Genomic DNA, 25,048 nt, shown 5'->3' with positions numbered 1-25,048 from the left:
TCTGCAAGAAATTCCTGTCCGCCAAAAGCCACCAGCGGCAAAGACCAAGCCTAACCTAGTTTCCAAGTCCCGCTCCTGTCTTCAACACCATCACCTCCAGAAGAGGAACCAGAATACAATAAAGGCAAATAGAAACTGTAATTGTGGTTGCAGCTCAACCCCTCCAGAGACCTGTGGCTACCCACTGACTGTATCAGGATATGACCCGGGCCATGGAGCCCAAAACTTTCAGCTGCAGTAACACTGCCTGAGCCAGCACCTTTATCTCCCCATGACCAGGCTGCAACATTGCATAAGCAGCTACAAGAGAGGCTTGCAGAGAGGAAAGCCTAACTTTATATGGCAAGTTGATCCAAGAAAGGTGTCTGGGTGCAGCGTGACAATACCAATGGACAAGTACACTTCATCTGGTCCTCCTCTTCATCTGCTTCATCAGGTGGCCTTTGCAGCTGTCACAACCTCACCACCATGAGCTGCTGATCCCCCTGATGCTATGGGAGTCCATAAATGAAATGGCAAATTACAGGCCTTTATGAGTTTTGCAAAGATTCCCATTCTCAAGTGTGATCCCTGGCCTGCTGCTGACATCACAGGCCTCCCAGGGTCTGTTCTTTTGGAACAAGCCACTGTTACACAATTCTGGAGCTAGGCTATACTAGCCAGCCGCTGTGGTCCCTGGGAATCCAGCTGACCCCACACTGCAGTCAGGCCTCGCTGGGTAATGTTTCACAAACAACCTGCATAAAGGTATATATGCGCAGCTCTACAGGGCTATTAACAAACACGGCCTGCATATACCCTTTAAAAATATCAGCCTATAACAAAGTGACCTGTAAAGCACAAATAAACAGAGTTAAGCAAACCATGGTTGAAGACTGACAGGCAGTGATAGCATAAAATTAGACAGTAAACCTAAGGGATGGATGGACACAATGTAGCTTTTGGTCATACATTTTACATTATTTGGAAATGCCAGTGCAATGTTTATTGGATAAAAATGGTTTAAAGTTAGCAGTGAGGCAGTGGCCTATGCAATATGGTTTGGTTGTACTTCATAGTGTTTAATTAAACAGTGCATGGAATAATTGAAAGCATTTTGCAATACGGGGGTTAAATAAAATGTACATATTTTGTCCAAATAATATTGAATACAGTTCCTGTAATAGTAATTTGTCAAAGTATTGCATTATTGGTGACTTTTGTACAACTGTAGAGGTACCACATCCCTACAGATGACACCACAAAATGTTTGTAAGAGGTCGAGCATAATCTGCATTTAAGGGTGATGATCAGTACTGGTATTTACAGGGCATGTCCATTTCACTTTGGGTATTATCTGGTAAGATTTCTGTTTCAGGAAATTTACATCTAGAGCCTGGTGACTGTATAATGGCAGCTAAAATAATATACTGATGAAACAAATTGTTCACTGCCTTCAGCAAAATTTAACCAACTTAAATTTCCAACGTAACCTTTGTTAAACTAACTACTGAACACTCCCTATTGCACTTCATATACAGTAGAGTACAGGATTTAATGAGAGGTTGAGTTTGAGAACAAACAGTAAGCCAAAGGGAGCAACAGTTATTTGATTTTGCTTGTGCTGAGTTAGAGATTAATCATAACTTACCAGTAATGACACCCCCAGAGACCTCACAATAACATGAGGTGGAAATTTAGGTACAGTAAGGGATTGCAAAGCAAACCTTACCTCATTTAAAAGGAACCTGTCACAAGTGTGATTTTTTTTAGCTAGTGGCAGGTTCCAATAGCCTACTCTATGCTGATTTTAAAAATGCCTTTGTCAACATTATGAATCATTTCAGTAGTTTAGAATATTTTGGTTTCCAGAATTGCATGTAGATATCACCCAGAAGACCACCGAAGGTAAATGATTTGCTGTTTTTGAATAATTACACCTTCATACTAAGCAAGCCTGTTTGGCAGGCCAATGACTTCTCAAAGTGAGCTAATAGTGCATGACAAATTATGTAGTTTGGACAAGCAGGCAATGAGTAATATGAAACAAATGTGAGCATTTTAGGAAAATAGGAAATATACTATTATAACTCTCTCAAGGTCAAGGATGTGCAAGGTCAACCTGCTAACCCAAGATCCTCTATGGATTTTTCAAAATTTCAGAAAAAAACTTTAAAAGCCTTTTTAATGCAGACGGTGTCTATTTAAACTTTGCTTCATCTGTAATTGTAGTTTAAGTCGGTCATACACACGACATAGCTGTCATAGCTATGGCATCTAGCCAACTCCCCTAAGGCCAAGCAGTGTATATTTACTGGATAAAATTATTGATAACATATATGATAGAACCTAAATATATTAGACTTTTGGGGGCCTAAAAGCTAGTAACCCCACAAAGAACTTAGCTGTTATCAGAAGCTAGCAAGCAGAGAATAGAACAATAGAACAAGGACCAGACCACTCAGTTCTCAGTATAATAGTAGAATGGACCTGTCTGCTTCCTGTACCAGCCTCTGTTTATCAGCTGCTGATAACAGCTGATTCGAGGGGGTATTGGAACCCCCTATCAATCTTGTATACCATTAAGTAATCCTAATACATACAGGACCAAGATAATTATCGTAGTGCATTCAGGACCAGATACATTTTCGCTTTTCTTTGCATGTTTAATGGCTACTTTTTATTTTAGCTAATTTTTTCTGACTGTGTAACTTTAAAACTGTCATTTTAAGGGTGTCCGACACTATATGCCACAAATTATGATGTATCACATGTCTGTGATAGCAAATGGATGGGCAAACAAATTTTTGGAGTACATACTTGCCTTTCCTCAGCATTCAATTATATTTCTTTTACTCCTTGCTTTTCCACCATAACTGGTTTTTACTCATTTTTACTTGCTCCTCAATCCTAGCGATCAAGTGTTCAGTCCATGATTGCAGAGATGCATAGAGGCACGGGACACGCAGTGGGTATGAGACAAGGAAAGCCTAACATCGGGCAGGGGCCTAAAGTCCACGCTGTGATTATAATATCACATGGGCTTACGGGACCCAAATGCTGGGTGTAAAGATAGAGTGGGTGGTAAGTAAGCAGTTTAATATTTCTGGGATAAGTAATAAAACCTGAAAGTAAATTAAGAGCAGTCTAGATAGGCTATGTGGTGTGTTTCTGATGCCTGTCCTCTATATATCCTCAAACTAATCCATCATATCGACTAGACCATCATATAAACAAAATCTATAATATCCTTATAACTCCCCAAACTCTGAATTTCATGGGGCTCCATTTCTATTTGAATCATTGGCCCCAATTTATCATGTTTAGCAATAGCATTCTTCTTAAATGACCAAATGACCCCTTCATGACCAGGTTGCTGCTCGTAGTGCATTTGCACCGCGGAAGTCAGTGATTCTATGCAATGACTGCCACTAGGTCTTATTTTGAGGGGAGGCCTTATATTTCTAAGCTTGAAAAAATTGCACTAGGTCTTATATTCAGGTGGTGTCCTACTTTCAGGGAAACTGTGAATGAGAAGCAGTTTGACAGCAGCAAAGTCCTTTCCTGTTTCACCTGGTTATATCAAATCAATTCAAAAGAAATCACTCTTCAGAATAAAAATAGATATAATCCTGCCACAGTTCCTGGAATTGACACTAAATGTGCAGCAAACAAAGCTTTAACTTATCACAGACCTAAACAAGTAAAATAAAGGTCATACTTCTGTTGTACTATGATGGATAGTCTATAATGGTGTATGAACATATCAGAAATTGATATCAGTGTATCATTCAGTATACTAATTTCTTTAAAAAAAAAACTAGAATCTGGGTCAGACCAGCCTATCCTGGAGTGGGTCTGACACAATCTGAGACGATAATAGTGCCTAAAGATTTATCAAACAACACGTTTGGGGTGACTTTTTAGCCAATCATTTAGCTCTAGGATCTATTATATTTTGGGTTCTTTTAACCCAAACATTAGTCCTTAGAAGTGAAACAGAGTTCAAGGATAACTATGAGCTTGATTGCATTCTGTAAGTATTCTGTAGAACTTTAGCAGATCAACATTATCAAATGTGCAAGTATATATTATGCCAACATATCTTTTGATGTCACACCCATTTGCTCCCAATCCTTACTGTTTGATGAAGATCAGGGATACCAATGCGAAAGACCATCATACTGAAATTGGAATCGTCGGGAACAGACATGGATCTCTCTTTTATTCTTCTTGCTGCTACTGAGGATGCTGAAAGAGGGTTAGGGCTAATTTTGCTGGTGGCAGAAGTGGGATTGTTTTTCCCTCCAGGGACAGTGTCCTCTCTGGAGGTGTCTGAGTCTGAATCTTCCCCAGGATATCCGGAGATGCTCCTCCTCTCCTCCTCGCTTGATACAGGGCTCTGGGGCATTGTCAGGAAGGCGAAACCACGGCAGCATTACAGGGCCAGCTAAGTGAAGAACAAGAAGGAATTTATTAGTTACATTATTTGCAATGTAGAGGTTTTTCTATCATCATTTCTTAAAGGTTGCTAGATTTCAAGCGTTTCACCCTAAGAGGGTTGCTTTCTCTAGAACGCAACATTGCCTCCTACCGAGTAACACACATTGGAGGGGGGATTTACTTTGTACACCAGTTTTCTGCCATAAATGGTTCAAAGCCAGGAATTGCAATTTTTAACCACAGCTTATTCCACTTCCACACCTCTTCGTATATATAACGCATGCATGGAGGAGGGGTTACCATCATGCACTGAAGCACAATAAATCCCCCCTTTGTTTGCACACTAGAAAGGAATTTTAAAGAAAAGTGGAAACTAGTACAAATAATAACCATTACCCTACAGCAGTTGACCAATCTGTTTTAAAACCAAAATAATGGCGAGAAGTTGTATAAAGTTAAAAAAACACTCATTAGTAAATTTGTCACCAGATTTCTCTAATAAGTCTAATGACAAGTTCCCATAGTAGTATACTAACTTGTGCCACATTGTTTTTAGCTAAACAATGCATAGTTCGTCTCCCAAGAAAATGAACTTTGCAAGCCTATCTGGCACCCTGCCAGAAGGAGCAGCAAGTCAGGAGGGGTGTGTCATCTTCTGATCTGCACTGCTGAAGGGTGGGGTGAAGAGCAGACATGAGGTGAAAGATACACTCATATGAAGGACTTGCAAAGTTCATTTTCTGGGGATAGTAACTATGCAGTGTGGGAAAAAAGTTGGTGGTGACCTGATTGCCACCCCTTATGTAGGGACATCTAAAGGACCAGTTATGATTTTTTTTATTTTCATGTTAATTTTCAGATTAATTTATATTTTTATGATAAAATATAAAGTGAAATGTATTACTCAATTTAATGTTTTACAACTGTGTACACCTGTACAGGCAGTTGAATGTGTATGTAAGTTGGAACAGTGTAACACTGTGTTACTCCATACCAAAAAAGAAATTTGCCCCTGTGACATTTTGGTTTTCAAAATTTTGAGTTGTTATGGGAATAATGATTAAAAATAAAGCTTAATAGCAGACACCTTACAGTTGATCATTGCAGCTTGGGACTGCTGTTCAGTAAATTACCAGTACAGGCAGTCCCCGGGTTACGTACAAGATAGGGTCCGGAGGTTTGTTCTTAAGTTGAATTTGTATGTAAGTCGAAACTGTATATTTTAGAATTGTAGATCCAGACAAAAAAATTTTTTGGCCCCAGTGACAATTGGAGTTTAAACATTTTTGCTGTAATGGGACCAAGGATTATCAATAAAGCTTCATTACAGACACCTTACAGCTGATCATTGCAACCTGGGACTATAGTATAGCATCCAGAAAGCTTCACCAGAGGGGTCTTCACCAGAGGTCCGAGGGGTCTGTCTGTAACTATGGGTTGTCTGTAAGTCGGGTGTCCTTAAGTAGGGGACCGCCTGTATTCAAAGAGCTTCATCAGAGGTCGCAGTGGGCAGCAAGGTGTGTTTGTAACATTTGTAAGTTGGGTGTTCTTACTGCCTATTTACATGATGACACGAGGGCTGAAAATCTTACTAGGAGCAGATACTTAAAGGGGTATTCTCATTTTGGCAAATTAATGTTATTGTTTGCATGATAAAAAATTATAAATATTTTCATTATACTTTCTGTATCAATTCCCCATGGTTTTCTAGATCTCTGCTTTCTGTCCTGCTATAAAAAGCTTCTATGTTTACTTCCAGTGCACAGAAATCTGACCATGGTTACAGAGATGCACGGCTCGTTATATCACAGACAGTAATCAGAGCCGTGTGATATAACAAGCCTGTGTGACCATGGTCAGATTTCTGTCCACTGGAAATAAACAGTGAAGCTTTCTATAGATTGACAGCAAGCAGAGATCTAGAAAACAGCGAGAAATTGATACAGAAAGTATTTGGGAAAACTGCATAACTTTTCATTATACAAACAATAACATAAATAATAATTTAAGAATTTTCAGCATAACTTTTGACAGCATAAATTTTGTGATTTATTTTAATTTATTTATTTTAAGTATAGCAAATATAACATTGTACATAACTTAATACATTTCTGTTATCTTCATAAGGCAAATTCATAAGGAAAATTTAATAAAATGCTACAATAGCCATAAGAGTTATGGGTATGATATGAGGATCCGTGCAATGTCCTCTTTCCCCACATACTAAATGTTAGCAGATGATGACAAAGGAAACCTGGAAGCCATACCAAACGTCTTCTTTTTTGTGTTGATGGTGGTGAAATATAAAGTAGTTGTCTCTTAAATACAACTGCAGAACAAATGCCTTATCATGGTATATCACCCCCTACCCCCAATTAGGATTCCTAAAACAGAGCATGCCTTCCTTTAATACTACATTGCTCCTGCAGTCACCACTGCATGGATAATACTTGGCTGGTTGCTGGAGTTGCCAGCAGTAATCTAGGTGGATCTCTTTTTTGAACCAATAAGTCAAGTTGTCTTTGCGTTAGGTCAAGATAAAACATCAGAAGAGGCAAACCATCTTGAATTTTGCAATGCCTACTGGTTATTCAACTTGTCAATTGTCCCCAACCATCAAAAATGATAAACCAAACCCAAGAAATATAAGTTTTTCTGGCAATAAGTCAAAATCAAAGACCATAAACCAACCACACAGACCAACTACCGCTGATATAAATCTGAATGAATGTCTACTTTTTATAACAGTAGGAATCTAAATAAAAGCTCCTTTTTTACATTTACATTTGTTTCTGATTTTGTGGTCTACTTATAAGCACTCCTGATTCTCTTACTGTGTAAAAATAATTTTGATAAAGGGACGGCTTCCCACATTTTTGCCTTTACTTGAAAGTCAATAGTCAAAAGTCAAAAAGAGAAAGGAAAAATTAAAAAATAACCCTTTGACTACGACCCATTTTGAAATGTTGCTCGGTTGGATACCTTTAAATAAAATGATCATGCGCATATTTATGTTCTCCTTGCTTTTTACTTTATTCCAAAGGTGAACATTTTGTGCAATGTCTTCTTATGGCAATATCCCTGAATTCCTTGAATTTACACCTTGAATGTTATCTAGCAGCATCATCCATGAATAATAAGATGTTGGAAACAAACGCTATATTGGATACATAAGATTTATGCTACATTGGACACAAACATCTAGTAAACTCGAGTTTTGTGGTTTATAAGCCAAAATTTCTTAGAGCGTGCCTTAGTAAACAGTCATTTATGTCTCAGATGTTACAAATGTATTTGGTGTGACTAGATGTAATATTTTACCTTTCCAAGGAAGAGTGTGTGCAGACATGAGATGGGATAACTGCATAGCAAATATTTTACTGTATTTGCTTTTCTCCCCATCACAAACAGTCATATGTCACATTGGGGGCAAATGGGTTCAACAGTGGCCTTGAATGAAATGGATCATTCATAGTTAATTCTACCTTCATCCCATATTTATATTATTGCACCCGGTCCACACTTCTAACCTAGCATTTACCAAATAGCACAATAGAAACCAATATCTGAAATCCACTTCAAATGTGTTACATACGTAAAGTTGTCAGGGTTACAGTTCAATGAAATGCCAAGTAAAGAAAACAGTACTATCCCCTCCGTAGCATATGCCTTGAACATTGTGCTGAATTTTACTACATAATCCAAGCGGAACTGAAATAATCACCCAACTTTTCTAAGTAAAGTATTACACAGCCAAGCTGGCAACAAGTTTTAATGATCATTGATACATGTGCATCACATATTAGACATTGAAGCACATTTACTTAACTGGTTCTGTCGCGATCCCGCGGTGCGTTGTCCGACGAGGATTTGGGTCTGCGGTGATTCACTAAGATCGTGCGCCTGAGTTCCTGCATCCATCGCTTCTGTGCCGAGGTCCGCTAGAGTTCATCTGCTTCTTCCCGGTGTTTGTAAGTGCGTGTCTTGCGACACATTTCTAAATGTTAAATCCTGCGCATTGTCCGAATCCGCTGGTTGTCTGATGGCCCACCCCCCCATTTTTGTCGCGTGCAAGCCAGCGGCGATGCGCCAAAATCCAATCGAGTGTGCCAAAATCCCGAAGCAATTCTACGCAAAATGAAAATGCACTCAGCTGACCCTTAGTAAATGAGCCCCAATGTATTTTATGGAGATATTGAAGGGCTGTCTTATTTAAAAGAGACCAGTCAGTAGTGGCATGGTACAATTAATTGGGAACGGAACATAGGAAATCAAGCAGGCCTGTCTCTGTTTTACATATGCAGTAGAATCAAAAAGGATAAGGGTCGCACTCTTGCTTGTGAGTATAAAAACTTTAAGCTTTATTCTTGCATGGACACAGCGGGTTACAGGGTAAAACAATATCTGACGCGTTTCTGACCTTTTCGGTCCTTAGTCATAGATAAAAGAGTGCATGTGGTGCGAGAGACATTTATACTTCAGAAACCGGAAATGGTGAAGTTGTTCACAGGTGTGTGTGTCTCCATCGCACCTCAGACACTAAGTATTTATACAATAAAAACATTGTTGTATAAGGCTAAACATCAAAATGTATAACACAAATAAATACCAATTCGGGATTTAATAATTAACTAACAAGTCATTTCTTACGTTGAATCCTCTGGGATATATACAATCCTTAGTGAGGATCCAGAATCCCTCACGGTTCAGAAGTTTTCTTCTGAGATCTCCACCCCTTCTGTTTTGTTTAACCCTTTCCAAACCACAGAAAATAAAGCCCGATAGATCTCTATCATGATAGTTAATGAACTGTTTTACATATCCAGTCAAGTGACAGAAAATAATAGATATTTTAATGAAACCATCAAGCTGTTTTGATTTTTCAATATAATTTATTGGTTGATAGATACATTATTATAGATTTATAGACTGAATATGTTGTAATAGTGTTGTGTTGAACAGGACCTTAGTATTCCACATGTCTGGACAAGCTAAAAGCAAATATAAAGAGTGTAATAGTATAAAAAATAGCATCCGAATGACTAAAAAAAGAAGCCTGAAATCTAAAATCTATATGAGGCCCTTTCTTTGATCTTTTATGCTATATTATCCTGACAGAATTGTCTTCCCTTCATCACAGACTGTAGGACATTCATAGAACTTTAACCTTTTAGCATCCCTAGAGAAAAATTTTGGACATGTTCCTCATAATGTTCTTAACAGTTTAACAGTTTTGTGTGTTAATAGTAGAGAGAATGGTTGAAATACAGTATCATATATTTAAAAAGTGACTATAATTGCATATGAATTTTTACATTGCGTGGGGGGCAGGCTGGAATGCACATCTCTAAGTGAAGAAGATCTGGAGTCTGATATTTTGCAAACTAAGGATTCTTTCACACAAATGTATGAAAACAGCCATATGCTAGCCATAACAGACCATTTTCAATGGTCAATACAGCCATCCATTTATATGTCTGAATTGTGCACTATACTGTATGGTACCGTAAGATGTAAAAAAATATAGAGCATGTCCTATTTTAACATGTATTTCCACCTCCTGTCCAGTGGCAGACATTGATGTACCCTATGCAGCACAGGGGCCCACTATGTATTCAGTACTGAGATAAACTTGCACAGGGCTCTTACACTACTAGTCACTATATGATGGTGGTGCCCCTTAAAGGGAATCCATCATACTGTGACTGTGTTAATCTTCTTACATGTGTTATCTATGGCCTCCTTACTTCTAGAATGAACTTTTTTAAAATTTTATAAATATGCTAATGAGCCAGAATGGCTTCTTGGGGTGTTACCAGAGCCCCTCCATGCTGTAGCTTTACAGGCTGTTGCACTGTGTGAGCTTACAGTGGGCAGAGGGAGTGGGAAATGCTGAGGGGGCAGGGTGAGGGAAGACAGTGTAATAGCATGTGAAACTGGAGCACGGAGGGTCTCTGATAACATTAGCATAATTATAAAAGTTGATTTTGGAAAAAAGGAGGCTATGAATGACAGTTATAAGAGGATTACACCACAGTCATATTGAATCTATGAGCAAGTTTCTCTGGCTTATCATGCTTGATTGTGATGGCAGATTTCCTTTAAGTCAGAATACCACAATCGCCAGGGTTCGCTAGTTCAAAATGAATGAGTTAGGGCCCAACTGTCCTATGTCCTCCCATTTACTGTGATTCAGAGAAACAAAGCTGAGCTAAAATATATATATATATATATATATATATATATATATATATATAAAAAGTCTGATGCAGCCCTAAGACAAGAGAGCCCTATTTCTTCTAAGATTAATGAATCCACCTAACTGAAAGTTATGTTATTTAGTTGTTTAGTTTGTTATAGTTCAGTGAAACGATAGGAAATAAATGACATCTTGCTGGTTCAGTCTTTTCATGAGAAAATATATTATGTACAATAAATGATGAAAAAAATTACATCTAACAACAAATTCACAAGAGCCTAATATGTAGCCCTTCAATTTGGCTATTGTTTATGTCTGTGACCAGGAAGCAAGAAGCATTTACCAAGTGCTTTGATGTTGAAAATAACTCCCACTGTCTATTAAAGTTTATATTTATTTCCTACACAATATCTACCCAAGTCTCCCCCATATGTGCACAGCATAACTGCATTCATATAATGTTTCCATGTGTGTCCTTATTATATATCTGGAGGTGGCAGGTTTCTTATATAGTCTTCTCAAACCTCCTGTAGTTGGAGGAGTCTAAGACAAGTCTTGGGAAGATGAAGTGGCAGTATGATGAATACCAGACAGATTTTTATCTGTGCAATCTCAAATGGTAGCTATTCAGATAAGGGGTCAACAAGTTATCAGTAGTGATGAGCAGATCATTAGAAATCGGATTCAGCCACACTTTTTAAAAACCTGTTTGGGTTTAAGTACTGGACCTGAACCCCAAAAAGAGACACCTATGATGTTGCTGACACTGACACCTCTATCAAGGTTGCCAACGGCATTTAAATGGCTGTGGCCGTTTGCACCAGCACTAACATGCAGACAGCTCTGGGTGCCTCTATTTTGGGGAGGGTCGTTGCCTGGCCATAGTCATTTAAATGTAGCTAGCGACTGGAGAAAAGTCAATAGAGATGGCCCCCTTAGTGTGGTCAGAACTCTCTGATCTGTTTCCTGCTATTGGGCTTGTGACAAAAGCCAGTGTTATACTCTGCTTGAGGCTAGCTTCAGACAAATCCGTATGCTTATCTAATCACACGGGCTGAACACATTGCACAGGTCAGCACAGGTCAGATCATAGAGAAATATGATACTTACTGTATGCGAAAAAGAAGCACCGGTAGAGAAACAGTTCTCCCAGCACTGCAATTCGGCCAGCAAACTGTGAGTCCTCACATCATATTTCTCTATGATGCAAGGAACCCCTTTCTGCGCAATGTGTCCATTACACAGTTCCGCAGAAGGCGTTTTGTGCAGCCGGAGTGAAGCAATGACTGACATATGAGCAATCTCTCTAGGCAGGAGGTGTGTTACAGGTGCCAATGGAAGTGATGGTTGGCCAAACTAATCTACTCCAAGGGCAGCACCCAGGCACTCTATTTATACTCACCTTTGTATTTATTCAGAGTCTGATATTTGTTTTTCTGGCTTAGTTGAATTCTTCAGACTCAATCCTATATTGAGGAAGGAAAGGAATGGCACTTACCAAAAGTGTCTTCTAACGATCCATTTATTTAGTAATATTCACAAAATTCATGCAAAACCAGGTATCCATACAGTTTGAGGGAGGGAATCACGAAGTGCAGGACATCACATGACAACAATATGGCATCACATGACATCAAATGAAGACCCTTTTGCTTGTGTGTTTAAACGGCCATTATTATTGTTTTCATGTGATGTCCTGCACTTTGTGAATCCCTCCCTCCCACTGTATGGATACCTGATTTTTTGTTAGTATTATTAAATGGATCGTTAGAAGAGACTTTTGGTGAGTGCCATTCCTTTCCTTCCTTCATATATGATTTGTATGCTTGCACTGTTTTTCAGGAATAGAGTACCACATTTGGTATAGATCTTGGATTGCAACTCCCATGTTCAACATTTGAGTAACTACAACATACAGGGGACTGCATTAATATAACAGAAACAGTAGTTCCATTTTTATTCTTTTATCAATCTACTAACTCAATGTTTTTCTTTCTACTACTGGTAAGTTCGCCTTTTGCCTGTTTCTCAACTATTCTCTTGTTTGCTGATTTTGTACCTTGCTGCATTTTTGGCTGTGACCCAATTAGTTTGACATTGCCTTTAAGTCTTGTGTTCGTTTGTTTTAACTTTTTTTGCTGCTTACTTACCAGATTAGGGAAAGCTGCCCAATTGCTACCTGTGACATAGCTCCAGGCTTGCTGGAGCAGAGGCTGTAAGCGACTTAGGATTTACTTTTTCACCCCTATCGTGACAAAAAGCTAAAATTCCTCTGTTAGAGTTACAAACTAAAAAATGAAAACTGAAAATCATATTGTATGATTTTTAAATAATTTATTTGTATTTTGTTTCATGGAATAAGTATTTAATATAATAGAAAATCAGCACATTTTTGGTACAGAAACCTTTGTTTACAATTACAGAGATCAGACATTATCTGACCAAGTTTATGTACACTTTTGGACCACTCCACCATACCGATCTTCTCCAGATCTTTCAGGTTGTGGGGTTGTCACTGGGTAACATTTAGTTTCATCTCCCTCCAAAGATTTTTGATTGGGTTCAGGTGTGTAGACTGGCTAGACCACTCTAGAACCTTGAAATGCTTCTTAGGAACCAATGCTCATTTGCCCTTGCTTTGTGTTTTGGGTTATTGTCATACTGGAAGATCTAGCCACAACTCAATGCCCTTACTGAGGGAAGTAGGTTGTTAGACAACATATTGTGACCCATAGTCCCACCCATCCTCCCTTATATACAATTAATTCACACTTTCCCCTTTGCAGAACGTATGCTTTTTCCACCTGTATCAATTATAGTTGGAATGGTGTTCTTGTGTTGTCCTTCTTCTTCCTTCAAACACGGGAAGTGAAGGTGATACCAAAATGTTCTATTTTGGTTTGATTTAACGACATGACCTACTCACATGTCTCCTCTGTATCACCCAGAGGGTCACTAGTAAACTTACAAAGGGTCTGGACATGTGCTGACCTGAGCAGGGGGACATTGCGTGCCCTGCACAATTTTAATACATGATGGGCTATTAGAATGTGGTCCCAGTTAACTTAAAAAATACAAATACATTTTAAAAGTCAAAATTGTAAAAATTATCTGCTATTGCCAGTAGAAATTGTAAGTGACACCATGTTAAAGGAATAATATAGTATCAAAATCAAGCATGATAAACCATGGACACTTACACATAAATTCAAGGGAACGTTACCAGAGTCTCTCTGTTTCTCTGGCTTTACAGGCTGTTACACTGCACAGGAGCACATCCTCCTCCTCGCCCTGCTCCCTCGGCATTGCCTGGCCACTACAGGGACATGGAGACATCTGCCCCCAGCTCTGTATGCTGTGCTTATGCAGCGTCAAGCATCTGAGTGGTGCAGATGCCCAATGGTGACACTTCACTAATCAGCTTCTGAAGTCTATCCTAATAATAGTTATTTCTTGCAAAACCCTTTAAGACTCCAATAAAAGAGCATCATTCCTAATGTTTAATTGTTCTATAATCATCATTGGAGACACAGTTCAGCAGCATCATGTCACCTCTGGTCTAAAATGAATCTATTGCTGTGATTCAGCTTCAATATTAGACAGACTTAACATGTACACATAATTGATCCCGCAATTCATAAATAATGGACTAAGGAACTGATTTAGTAGATTGACATCTTGTTAATGTATCATTACTTGCATCATCCATGAATATTGAGTTGTGAGTTCTTGAAAGCACTTTAGTGAGATGACTGTGTCAATTAATTGGAAAATGAAAAGCATTGATTAATGATATGTTTGCTTTAAATAGCTCAGTTGAATTTAAAGGGACACTACGTCCTCAGATTTTACCCCATAAAACTATAGGGGTATAAAATATCCTTTGCATGTTTAGGAGGGAAATGGATTTTGGTATCACATTAATGACTGCAGCTTGCATTAATGTGATACCAAAAGTATGTTTCTAGGCAGTACACAACCAAAGATAGGGGCATTTAAAGAAAAGCCCCACCTTGAAGCCTTTAAAGGACATCTACCATTATAATCACATCTACTTACAAGCTCCTGAGGAATTCTCCTCAGAACATCTTTTTTTATAACTCTGTACTTTTCTATCCGTTACTCTACCAGTCCCACCTAGTCCCTGATGACACCTGCTCTCTGCCCTCTAAATGGGTGGGACCAGGAGGGACTGAAAGAGTGGGGGAATGAATAAATTATAAGATAAGGGCTCAGAGGAGCACCTCAGACTGATTAGCATAATTGTTCTAACTCTATATATAAAAAAAGTAGTTCTGAGAAGAAATTGAACTTTAAGGTGCAGTCTGTTTTGGTTAAGAGATCCAACAAATGAGGGATAAACAGGAGCAGTTTAAAAGACGGTATTGTGAAGAGCAGATAGCTGAGGAACATGTAGAAGGTCTTGAGAGGTTCAGAGATTATATATTATACTAGCTTTAGCTCCCGGCTTTGCACGGGATAGGAAATAACTGCTCTTACCTACAACAAAATAGAATGGGTTAACAAAAAATATTTTACATGTACCTATAGACTGTCTCAGACAGTGTCTTTCAGTGACTGTCTGCCTGTCGGCGGCAGTCTCTTTCAGTGACTGTCTGCCTGTCGGCAGCAGTCTCTTTCAGTGACTGTCTGTCTGTTGCCAGCAGTCTCTTCCAATGACTGTCTGCCTGTAGGGGGCATTCTCTTCCAGTGACTGTCTGCCTGTCGCCGGCAGTCTTTTTCAGTGACTGTCTGCCTGTCAGCTGCAGTCTCTTCCAGTGACTGTCTGCCTGTTGGCGGCAGTCTCTTTCAGTGACTGTCTGTGAGCTCAAGTTTCATTTTCCCACAGCTGTTTATAAAAATTACAGCTGATCTCTGATTGGTTTCCATGCTTTTCCTCAGACGTTTCTTATAAATCTCTTCTATATCTATATCCCTATCCATCTTACCTCACATATAAGCATCTTATACTCATTGCCTATAGTAACCAATCACAGCTCAGAGCTCATATTAATGACCTGTGGTAGAACAGCAACCAATCACAGCTCTTGACAGCTGGACAAAAACCTTTACCAACATACATGAAAAAGGCTGAAACAACTTTTGTCCAGTATTTCAGATGTATTGCTACCTGAATGAGTCACCACTGAAATGACAGGCTATCATTGTTAGGTAATCTCTCTAATGGCGCTCTATTGGAGGCTAATGAGATAGGTAGGTCCTTGTCTCTTCTGTAAGCACACTTGGACTTTTAGGTCTGATATCACATCATTTCATTGTTTCCTGTCATCGTGATTCATTTGAAGCTTGCAGTGCTTATATCTAGTCATGGTGAAAGTCTTTGAAAAAGTCTCAATATCTCTTACTATGCAACTTAAAACTTTGCAGTAGTGATTTAGTGACAGGGGCAGGGGCGTAACTAGGAGAGACAGGGCAGACGTTGGAATGAAGCCCCCCTACCTCATTTGCATACTCATTTATACACACTCTTAGACACATACACACATTTATGCATGGATAAAAATTCTGCTGTCCCGTCCATCTCCCTCAACATTTCCTTTCTGAGCTGCCGGTTCTGGTGTGCCCCAATATTTACACATATTGGGGCACATTTACTAACAACAGTGCAACTGTACTAAATGCAGTTTGACAGTGTGGTGTACATGGTGCACCAGATTCAGGATTTCTGGTGCCCATTCTTCATGAATCCGGTGTTCCCTGCACTGCCCCGACAGAGTGCACCATTTTTTGGTGCACCTTTAACATGGGGCGTGCAACACACTTCTGTCTGACTCTGCATGATAAATCTGGCGCACGGTCCGACTGAGCACCAAAACAGCCCCTAATTTGTGTCTCCTGAAGAATAGTGCAGCTGCGCCACAAAAGGGTTGTGTGCTACACAAATGTGGCTCAGACAATTCTTAAATACATGTGCAAGCAGTTTGTACTAAAAATATTGTGCAAAGTCGACTTAAAACTGGCGCATGGCACTTATTGTATAGATTTATGTTCCCTTACATGCCTTCCTCATCCTTTCCTTTCCTGTTCCTTCCTTGGTTGAACTTGATGTTCATATTTCTTTTTTCAACTATATTAACTATGGTACTATTAAAGTAGAATTGTGATTATTTCCCTTTTTTTTCCCCCTACACCTCGACTCGCCAAGTGGGCATGGATGGGTGTGAACGGGCACCTGGTGGCAGTGTGTGCCAACGCGGATGTTTCTGTCCCGGTATTTGCGCACTAGCTATAGCCTGCGCTCGTTCAGGGCTGAACAAGCACAATTCCCAGGGCTGATTGCCACAGCCATCCACTGGGTACACATGGGCGCCAGCTTATAATAAAAAACCCTTATGTTACCTGTGTTTGCCTTGTTTTTCTAACACTCTTAAATATGATTAGGGAACTTCTCCTACGCCTAAAAAAATTAATTTGAAAACTTTCTGAATGCTTACAGCTAAATCTGTTGAATTTCCAGACAGAGTACCTTCAGCATTCCTTCTAGATAAATACACTTATCCACTATGTGTTCTTTATGCACAAGTTGTACAGCATTATGCACATAAAGACTTTCATCTCTAATGATGTATTTTTTTAAATCGTATTCCTCTGTAATTACTTACTAATATTTAGTTTCAAAACCTACCGCCTACATCCCATATTAACCATCGCAGATGATTTGATTTCTTTATAGCCACCTAAACTCTATGGATATGAATAAAAATGTTGAGTACTGTGCTAATACTGCACACAGATTATCTAAAGAGTTTGATGAAGCATGCATGCAGGGCCTTACTGTATTCACTTACTGTATGCAGTAACAGTAGGTACACATCCCTGTTCAGCTCTTAAACATTTAGCTATTATCATACACTGGCACTCATTGCAAACAAGCCTACAAATGACATAGCTTACGGAGGGTGCCATACTTTGGCCAGATAAACAGTACAGAGCTTCCTTCTCTTCCACTAGCTACTTCAAAAAAGAATTCTACCATCGGCGTGGATGTATTCTAGACATATAGACACAACATAGAGAAATGTTACCACCATCATCTTGGCTGTGGGTAGCATAGCGCACCTGACACTTTGCCATATAGAAAAGCAAGTAAATAGGTTTTTGTTTTGTTTATTACATCACACTTAAAGGGAACCTGTCAGCAGAAATTGTCCGACTAAAGCACTACCTTCTAGATGATATCTCTTTCATGGTCTAGTGAGATGAAATAATCCAGAAAATCAACTTTGAAGTTAGATGTGAATTGATCTTAACAGTAATTGGTAAAGGGATTCAACACAATTGCCTACTAAATAACGGCGCAAAGAGGAAAAGGAAAGGAATGGCGGTCCAATATTCCTTGCAGTCAAAGAAGTCTATGGGTTTTTCCTCTGCATCTACGTCATACCTGCACGGATGCGGAGGTATAGCCAATGGACAGTACCTTAAGTAAAATGAAGACTCGGTGAATCGGATAAGGTCATCACGTTCTCCAGATATTCTTCTGTGCGATATATTCGTCGGTCCCGGTGATCCACTTGCGGCGTGCAGCGTGCGGCTGTGCAGGTCTCTTTTCCTTCCAACTCGGAAACTGAGTCACAGCTCTTTTTTTTCCGCCTTGGTCCGCAGTGGTACGTGTGGAAAGATATACGGGACAATAGTGTAGCACAGCTTCTATTTAAAAAGGTATTCTTTATTCTTATACTCACAAAGGTTTGTATTTAACCCCTACGGGACTCAGCCTCTTTTGGCCTTAAGGACGCGGCCCCATTCTTCAAATCTGACCTGTGTCACTATAAGTGGTTATAGTTTTGGAACGCTATGAGATATCCAGGGGATTTTGAGATTGTTTTCTCGTGACACATTGTACTTCAAATTAGTTTAAAAATTTGGATGAAATCTTTTGCGTTTAGTTATGAAAAAAAACAAAATTTGGCAAAAATTTGGAAAAATTCTTTATTTTCAACGTTCTAAATTCTCTACTTTTGATGCAGATAGTCATAGCTCCCAAATAAATTCATAACTTACATTTCCCAAATGCCTGCTTTATGTTGGCATGGTTTTTTAAGATTCCACATATTTTACTAGAATGTTATGAGGCTCAGAATTTAGGTATCATTTTTCAAATTTTTTGTAAAATCACCAAAACCTGTATTTAGATGGACCTGCTCAACTTCTAATTGACACTGAGAGGCCTAAATAATAGTGAGACTCGTAAATTACCCCATTGTGGAAACTACACACCTCAACGTATGAAAAACCACTTTTAAGAAGTTTGTTAACGCTTTATGTGTTTTATAGGGGTTAAAACAAAATGGAGGTGCAGTCTGCAAATTGTAATATTTTTTCACAATACACCCATTTTGGGTGGAAAATTAAACATTTACAATGGATTTAATGAATAAAGGCTCCACAAAGTTTGTTACCCAATCTCTCCCAAGTACAGTGATACCCCATATGTGGTGGTAACCTGCTGTATGGACACACGGCCAGGCATAGAAGAGAAGGAGGCGCCATCCAGATCAGATTTGCTATGTCACATTGTACAGGCTATTATTTTTTTCTTTTTTTTAATGTGGACCTATAGGGGCTTATTTCTTTTGCCACATGAGATGCACTTTTCTGGTACGTAATTTGGGGGAATCTATAGGCTAATTGGTGAGATTTTATTAACTCTTTGTCGGTGGAGGAAATGAAAATCATCACTTTTCAGGAAGATTTTTATGGGGTTTTTTTTGGCCGTTTACCATACCATAAAAATAGTATATTATTTTTATTCTATGGGTCGCCACGATTACAAAATGACCTCATTTATATAGATTTTTTATTTTTTCCCATTTTTACTGAATAAAAAGCCGGCTCCGATCGCGGGTGTTAGCGCAGGCTGTCAGCTGTACTAGACAGCTGACAGCCGCTGCTTCTGGTACCGGCTACGTTCGTGAGCCGGTGCCAGAAGCAGGACGTTATAGAACGTCCCCGTGCGCTAAGTCTCTAGCCCCGGGGACGTACTATAACATCCTGGTGCGCCTAGGGGTTAAAAAGGCCTTGAGTAAAAAACTGTCATGCACGTTTGGTGCTATCCACCCGACTCGAGTTTCGCCAATAGCGGCTTCTTGACTGTGACTCAGTTTCCGAGTCAGAAGGAAAAGAGACCTGCACAGCCGCACGCTGCACGCCGCAAGTGGATCACCGGGACCGACGAATATATCGCACAGAAGAATATCTGGAGAACGTAATGACCTTGTCCTATTCACCGAGTCTTCATTTAACTTAAGGTACTGTCCATTGGCTATACCTCCACATCCGTGCAGGTATCTAAATGACGTAGATGCAGAGGAAAAACCCATAGACTTCTTAGATGTGAATTGGTTGCATAAAGTCGTGGAGGTAGAGAATTTTACATTCAATTCAAGCTCTCTCTGTGTCAGAAAGCCTCATTCACTGTAATTGATGATCCAGAGACATCACTAAGCCAATATCTATAATCCAGTGCATGATATCAAGCACAGGAGGAGGCATTGAGTGGTGAGGAGAGCTTGACTTCATTGTTAAAATCTCCACCTCATTGACTTTATACAGCCAATTTACATCTCATGTCAAAGTTGATTTTATGGATGATGGAAATAAAAATTATCTGGGAGGTGTAAAGCTGCTAACAGACTGGTAATAGTTTATAAGGCCAATTTCTGTTGGCAGGTTCACTTTAACCCCCAAAAGCAAAAAGACGTTACTGTACGTCTTGTTGCATAGGGGGGAGTATGAAGCGGGCTCACGGGCTGAGTACTCTTCATACTCACTGGGTGTTTGCTGTTTGCTTATACTGCCATACTGTAGTATGGCAGTGTATGGTAGGATCAATCAGACAACCTAGGGTTAAAGTACCCTAGGGGCTCTGAAAAATAGTAAAAATAAAAAAGTAAAAAAAAATATATATTAAAAAAACCCTAAAAATTCAAATCACCCCCCTTTCCCTAGAAGTCATATAAATATAAATAAACAGTAAAAATCATAAAAACATTAAATATCGCTGTGTCCAAAAATGCCATGATCTATCAAAATATAATAACTTTTTCTACTGCATTTAATCCTTTAATGGACAATAGCAACCAAAGTTGCAAATGCCACTTTTTGCACGTTGCATTACAAACGTCATCAAAAGTCACCAAAAATGACACCACCCACAGCTCTGTACACCAAAGTATGAAAAAGTTATTAGCGCCAGAAGACGGCAAAATGAAGAATTTTTTTTGTACAGGAGGTTTTAATTTTTGTAAATGTATGAAAACATTATAAAACCTATACAAATTTGTTATCTCCATGATCATACTGATCCAAAGAATAAAGTAGAGATGTCATTTGGGGCGTACAGTGAAATCCAAGCCCACAAAAAAATTGAGCAAATGCGTTTTTTCATAATTTTCACTGCATTCAGATTTTTTTCCCCGCTTCCCAGTACACGGCATGGAATAATAGCTACTGTAACTATGAAGTGCAATGTGTTACTCAGAAAACAAGCCCATACACAGCTCTTTATAAGGAAAAAAAGGCCTGGTCCTTAAGGGGTTAAGCAGCATAGAAATTATAGACCTGGACTTTCACAATTGTACAAGATCGCAAACCTGCAGGGAACAAACGTGATCTTCAGCTTTAGCATATCGAAATGCACTACACACATAGCTCATAAGTTCAGTTTTGACCATGTAACTCAATATCCCCTACACCAGATATCTGTTACTGATCACCCCAAGGCCAATCTATACATACTTCATAACTACTTTCCTTTCCTCATTTGATCCTTTGCATTGAATTTGAGATCCTTGCAGGGGCTTTATTCCCAAATAACATTGCCTGTTACCTGCCATGTACCTCTACCCATGAGGCGTTTGTTTTATTTTATGTTGTATATTTATATTTAAAGTTTGATCATTGTTATTGAAAATACAATAAAAAGAAAACCCTGTCTCTATTTGCAGAAGATCATTGGGACTCTCTGGTATATCAGTCATAGGGGAGATTGGATACCTAACAGGCCACTTTGGATGTTCCTACAGATTAAAATAACATTTGGCCTAGTTTAATATGATTCTATTCTTATTTCACAAATATGTTCTTGCAGCTGCATCATGGAGAAAATGGCACACTGTGGGCATTCACAACTTTTACTTAGTCTGGTTACCATTGTGTTTTGCAGAAGATGAAGAGCAACGTAGGAAGCGAATGAACTGGAATGAATAAAATATGTGCAGACTCAGTGTATGCAATGATTTCATTAATATTTAATCCCTTTCTTTCATTCATACATATTCAGCTGAATCCTGTTGTATAACCTCATATACAGTACACAGAATAAAAAACATCACTTTACTCCTGGGCTCTCATGTTTGGAAAGAAAAAATACTGACATTCTCTTTCATATTCTATATTTAAATGAAACTACTTCCCCCTCTTACTACATACTGCTTCAGCCATACAATGTCCCTCACAGTAAATCAAAGTTTAGCCTATGGTCCAATAACACAGCTACGGTGCCCCACCGCCCATTTGTGTACAGGGAGGAGGCAGGTAAAGGATGGGGCAGTCAGATATAAAGGGTGGGGTATTCAAGTATTGTGTTCTGGAAGAGCAGGCAAAGCCCTGGATGCATCAACTACCAGGGGCATAACTTGAAGGGGTGCAGAGGGTGTGGTCGCCCAAGCTGCTTAGGGTGCCCATAAGCTGTCACTTTCCCATATGAGAAAGCTAGTACCATAAACCATAGATTACAGTCAGGGGCCTGGTACTGGCTTTGCATTGGGGCCCACAAGCTTCAAGTTATGCCACTGTCAACTACCCTATTTATATAAATCTTAAAAGTCATTTAAAAAAAAAAACAAAACAAACATCCATTAATGTTTATTAAGGAATATACTGAGGGGTTTTAAGTGGCTATGTCAAGGATTAAAAAGAAGGTAACTCACATAGAATTTCAGAAATGATTTATGGATATGTTTTAAAGAAAAACAAAGTTGAGATAAGGAGTGAGCAAATTGTGTTCAGGGTAAACTGGATGTGGTAATTTTTTTCACTCTTGTATTTTTGTAATGGGCACTCTGAATGAACATTCCTATAGATGGCGATGTATATGGCTACTAGTTAGTGTGACATTAAATGTAACAAATTTTAACAAAAAATTACAAAAGTGGGATTACAAAGACACTCGGGCACATTTACTTACCCGGCCCCTTCACGATCCCTGATCCGGACTGTCCGGCGAGGATGCACTCTGCCGCAATGCATGAAGATCATGTGCCCGATATCCTGCATGTGTTGCACAGGTCCGCCAGAGTTCACCTTCTTCTTCCAGGTGCATATAAGCTTGCAACACAATTTTAAGTTAAATCCCGCGGTTTGTGCGAATCCATCGGATCGTCTGTCAGTCTGCCCCCCGATTTGTGTCGCATGATAGCCGACGTGATTGCACAAAAATCCGATCAAGTGCGTCAAAAACCCCTTCTAAACCCCTGTCCCAGCGGCGCAAAATGGAAATTGTCGGGATGTCCAACAAAAGTGCAGTCCACGGGGCCTTAGTAAATAAGCCCCACTGTGTAAACCATGTGGAAACATTCTGAACAGTTTTTTCAGTGTACTCTTCATGCAGTTATGTGTGGAAAATGCTGTATTAAGAAATGTACATGTAGTGCAGTTATATAAATCAGAACATGTACATTATTGCTGCGGAATCACTGGGGATTTCTTCTTTCTCAAATAGGAGAATACTTGGTACAGACAAAAGCCTTTGATGAGTGTGCATGTATCATATTTTCCATGTACAGTTACCCTTAGAATGTGGCTAGCAAGACTGTTACAATTGATATGTTACATTGAATTTAGCATTGTGGGCTCTTATGATGGCCACTACTATGACTGGTATTACAAAAGGAACTACCTTTAAGGTAAAAAAAAGTATTTTTTCCCTTAAACACTGGTTTAAATATCAGAATGTATTAGGTCATTTGAGGAGTTTATTCTTGTCCCAGTTAAGTACATTTTCAATGCCCTGACAATCTACATCTATCAGAGGTACACAACGTCCCAGAAAGGATATGTAGCAGAGGGATCAGATGTTCCACTTTCCCTTCTACTACAAAACACTAATACATGATAAAATGAACTACAAAGCCCTTATATAGCAATGGTAAAACAAAGAGTTGTATACATGTACGAGAGTTTATATCCAATTTATACTGCATATACCACAAAAGGTTGATTATTTCTAATTAAAGGGGTTGTCCACTTTGGGCAATTACTACTTTATCAGATTATGTAACAACTAAACTGATCACTGGTGCCCCCTGCTAGAAACATTTTACCCAAAAAGGTAAGAATTGAAACATATTGATTTTCTATAGTTGTACATGTTTTACCGTAGCACTTCTTAATGAAATGCAATCAATCTCAGCACCGGAGGCTTCTATAAGTCTGCTAATTAAGCCTTGGAGTGTCCTCCAGGTCTTGGCAATTTCTGGTTATCAGGTTACTTACTATATGGCTTCTTTCCCAGGAAAAGTTGCAGGATTATGCACTTACCTCCTTGACCTGATGCAGCTCATTAAAGAGCCTGCAGTATGAGGTCCATTGGGAAATTGTATTCTCATTGCAAGACAAGACAGATGCAGTCATTGTTTTCCTCAATAACAAGCTACTTAAGCCCCAAGAAGAACTAAATATCTGCTGTGTCTGCAGTACAAGGATTTGTTTCAAATAATCCACTTTATGCTCTTTTATGTACATGGACTTTCATGGCTTTTAAAGGATCTTAAATTATGTTGCAAAATGTGCTTTTGGTATTTTTGGACATTTGGACTCACCTGTATAATGGTTTCAAAGTACAAAATACAAAGGTGAGACTGCAACTATCAGCTATTCTGTAAACTTGCCTTATGTGGATGGATAGTCCACATTTTAAGATCCTTCCTGCACTTGATGCGTGGTGATGGTAATAGGTTGCCCCAGGCAAAGGCAATGAACACAAGGGTATCCCTGATTATATTAGGTTAAGACACATCCCTTCACACCCATAGAAGGGTTTTAGGAACATGATATCCTGTCCAGAAGCTTGGAGGAGTTCTAGTTTCCCAATGGGAAGTGATAAAGTCAGGGTTCTGGTCTCCTGGTTTACATTGATACCAGACATGACCTATTTAACATGCCCCATTCAGAGGTGTTTATATTCTTGTGCCCGAGAATGCTAAAACCTATTTAGATACATTTATGCAATACCCTGGCTATCCTGATTCCAAAAATGTAATTCAAAATGAGTTAATGACACTCTAGCTTTGAGTCAATAAAGCTATTCAAGATGTGGCTGTAAAAAGTGGGTGACTGGTACTAGCACTGATGAATATAATGCCCCCTACCCCAGACATATGTATTTTCCCATATTTTCATCAC

General features: G+C 39.1%; 1 protein-coding gene across 1 annotated transcript in view; it reads right to left on the bottom strand.

Moving 5' to 3' along the window:
- SHANK1 (SH3 and multiple ankyrin repeat domains 1) overlaps window positions 1-25,048 on the bottom strand; it is a 410,365-nt gene that overhangs the window by 236,644 nt on the left and 148,673 nt on the right. The window contains exon 2 of the mRNA XM_072110375.1: window positions 4,121-4,429. Within this exon, the coding sequence (XP_071966476.1) occupies window positions 4,121-4,390 (270 nt within the window). The 5' untranslated portion in view covers window positions 4,391-4,429. The remainder of the gene's footprint in view (window positions 1-4,120; window positions 4,430-25,048) is intronic.

Source organism: Engystomops pustulosus, chromosome 6 (assembly GCF_040894005.1).
Source record: "Engystomops pustulosus chromosome 6, aEngPut4.maternal, whole genome shotgun sequence".
NCBI classification, from domain to species: domain Eukaryota; kingdom Metazoa; phylum Chordata; class Amphibia; order Anura; family Leptodactylidae; genus Engystomops; species Engystomops pustulosus.
Note: the sequence above shows the minus strand (reverse complement) of the source record. Positions and strands in the feature narration are given on the sequence as shown.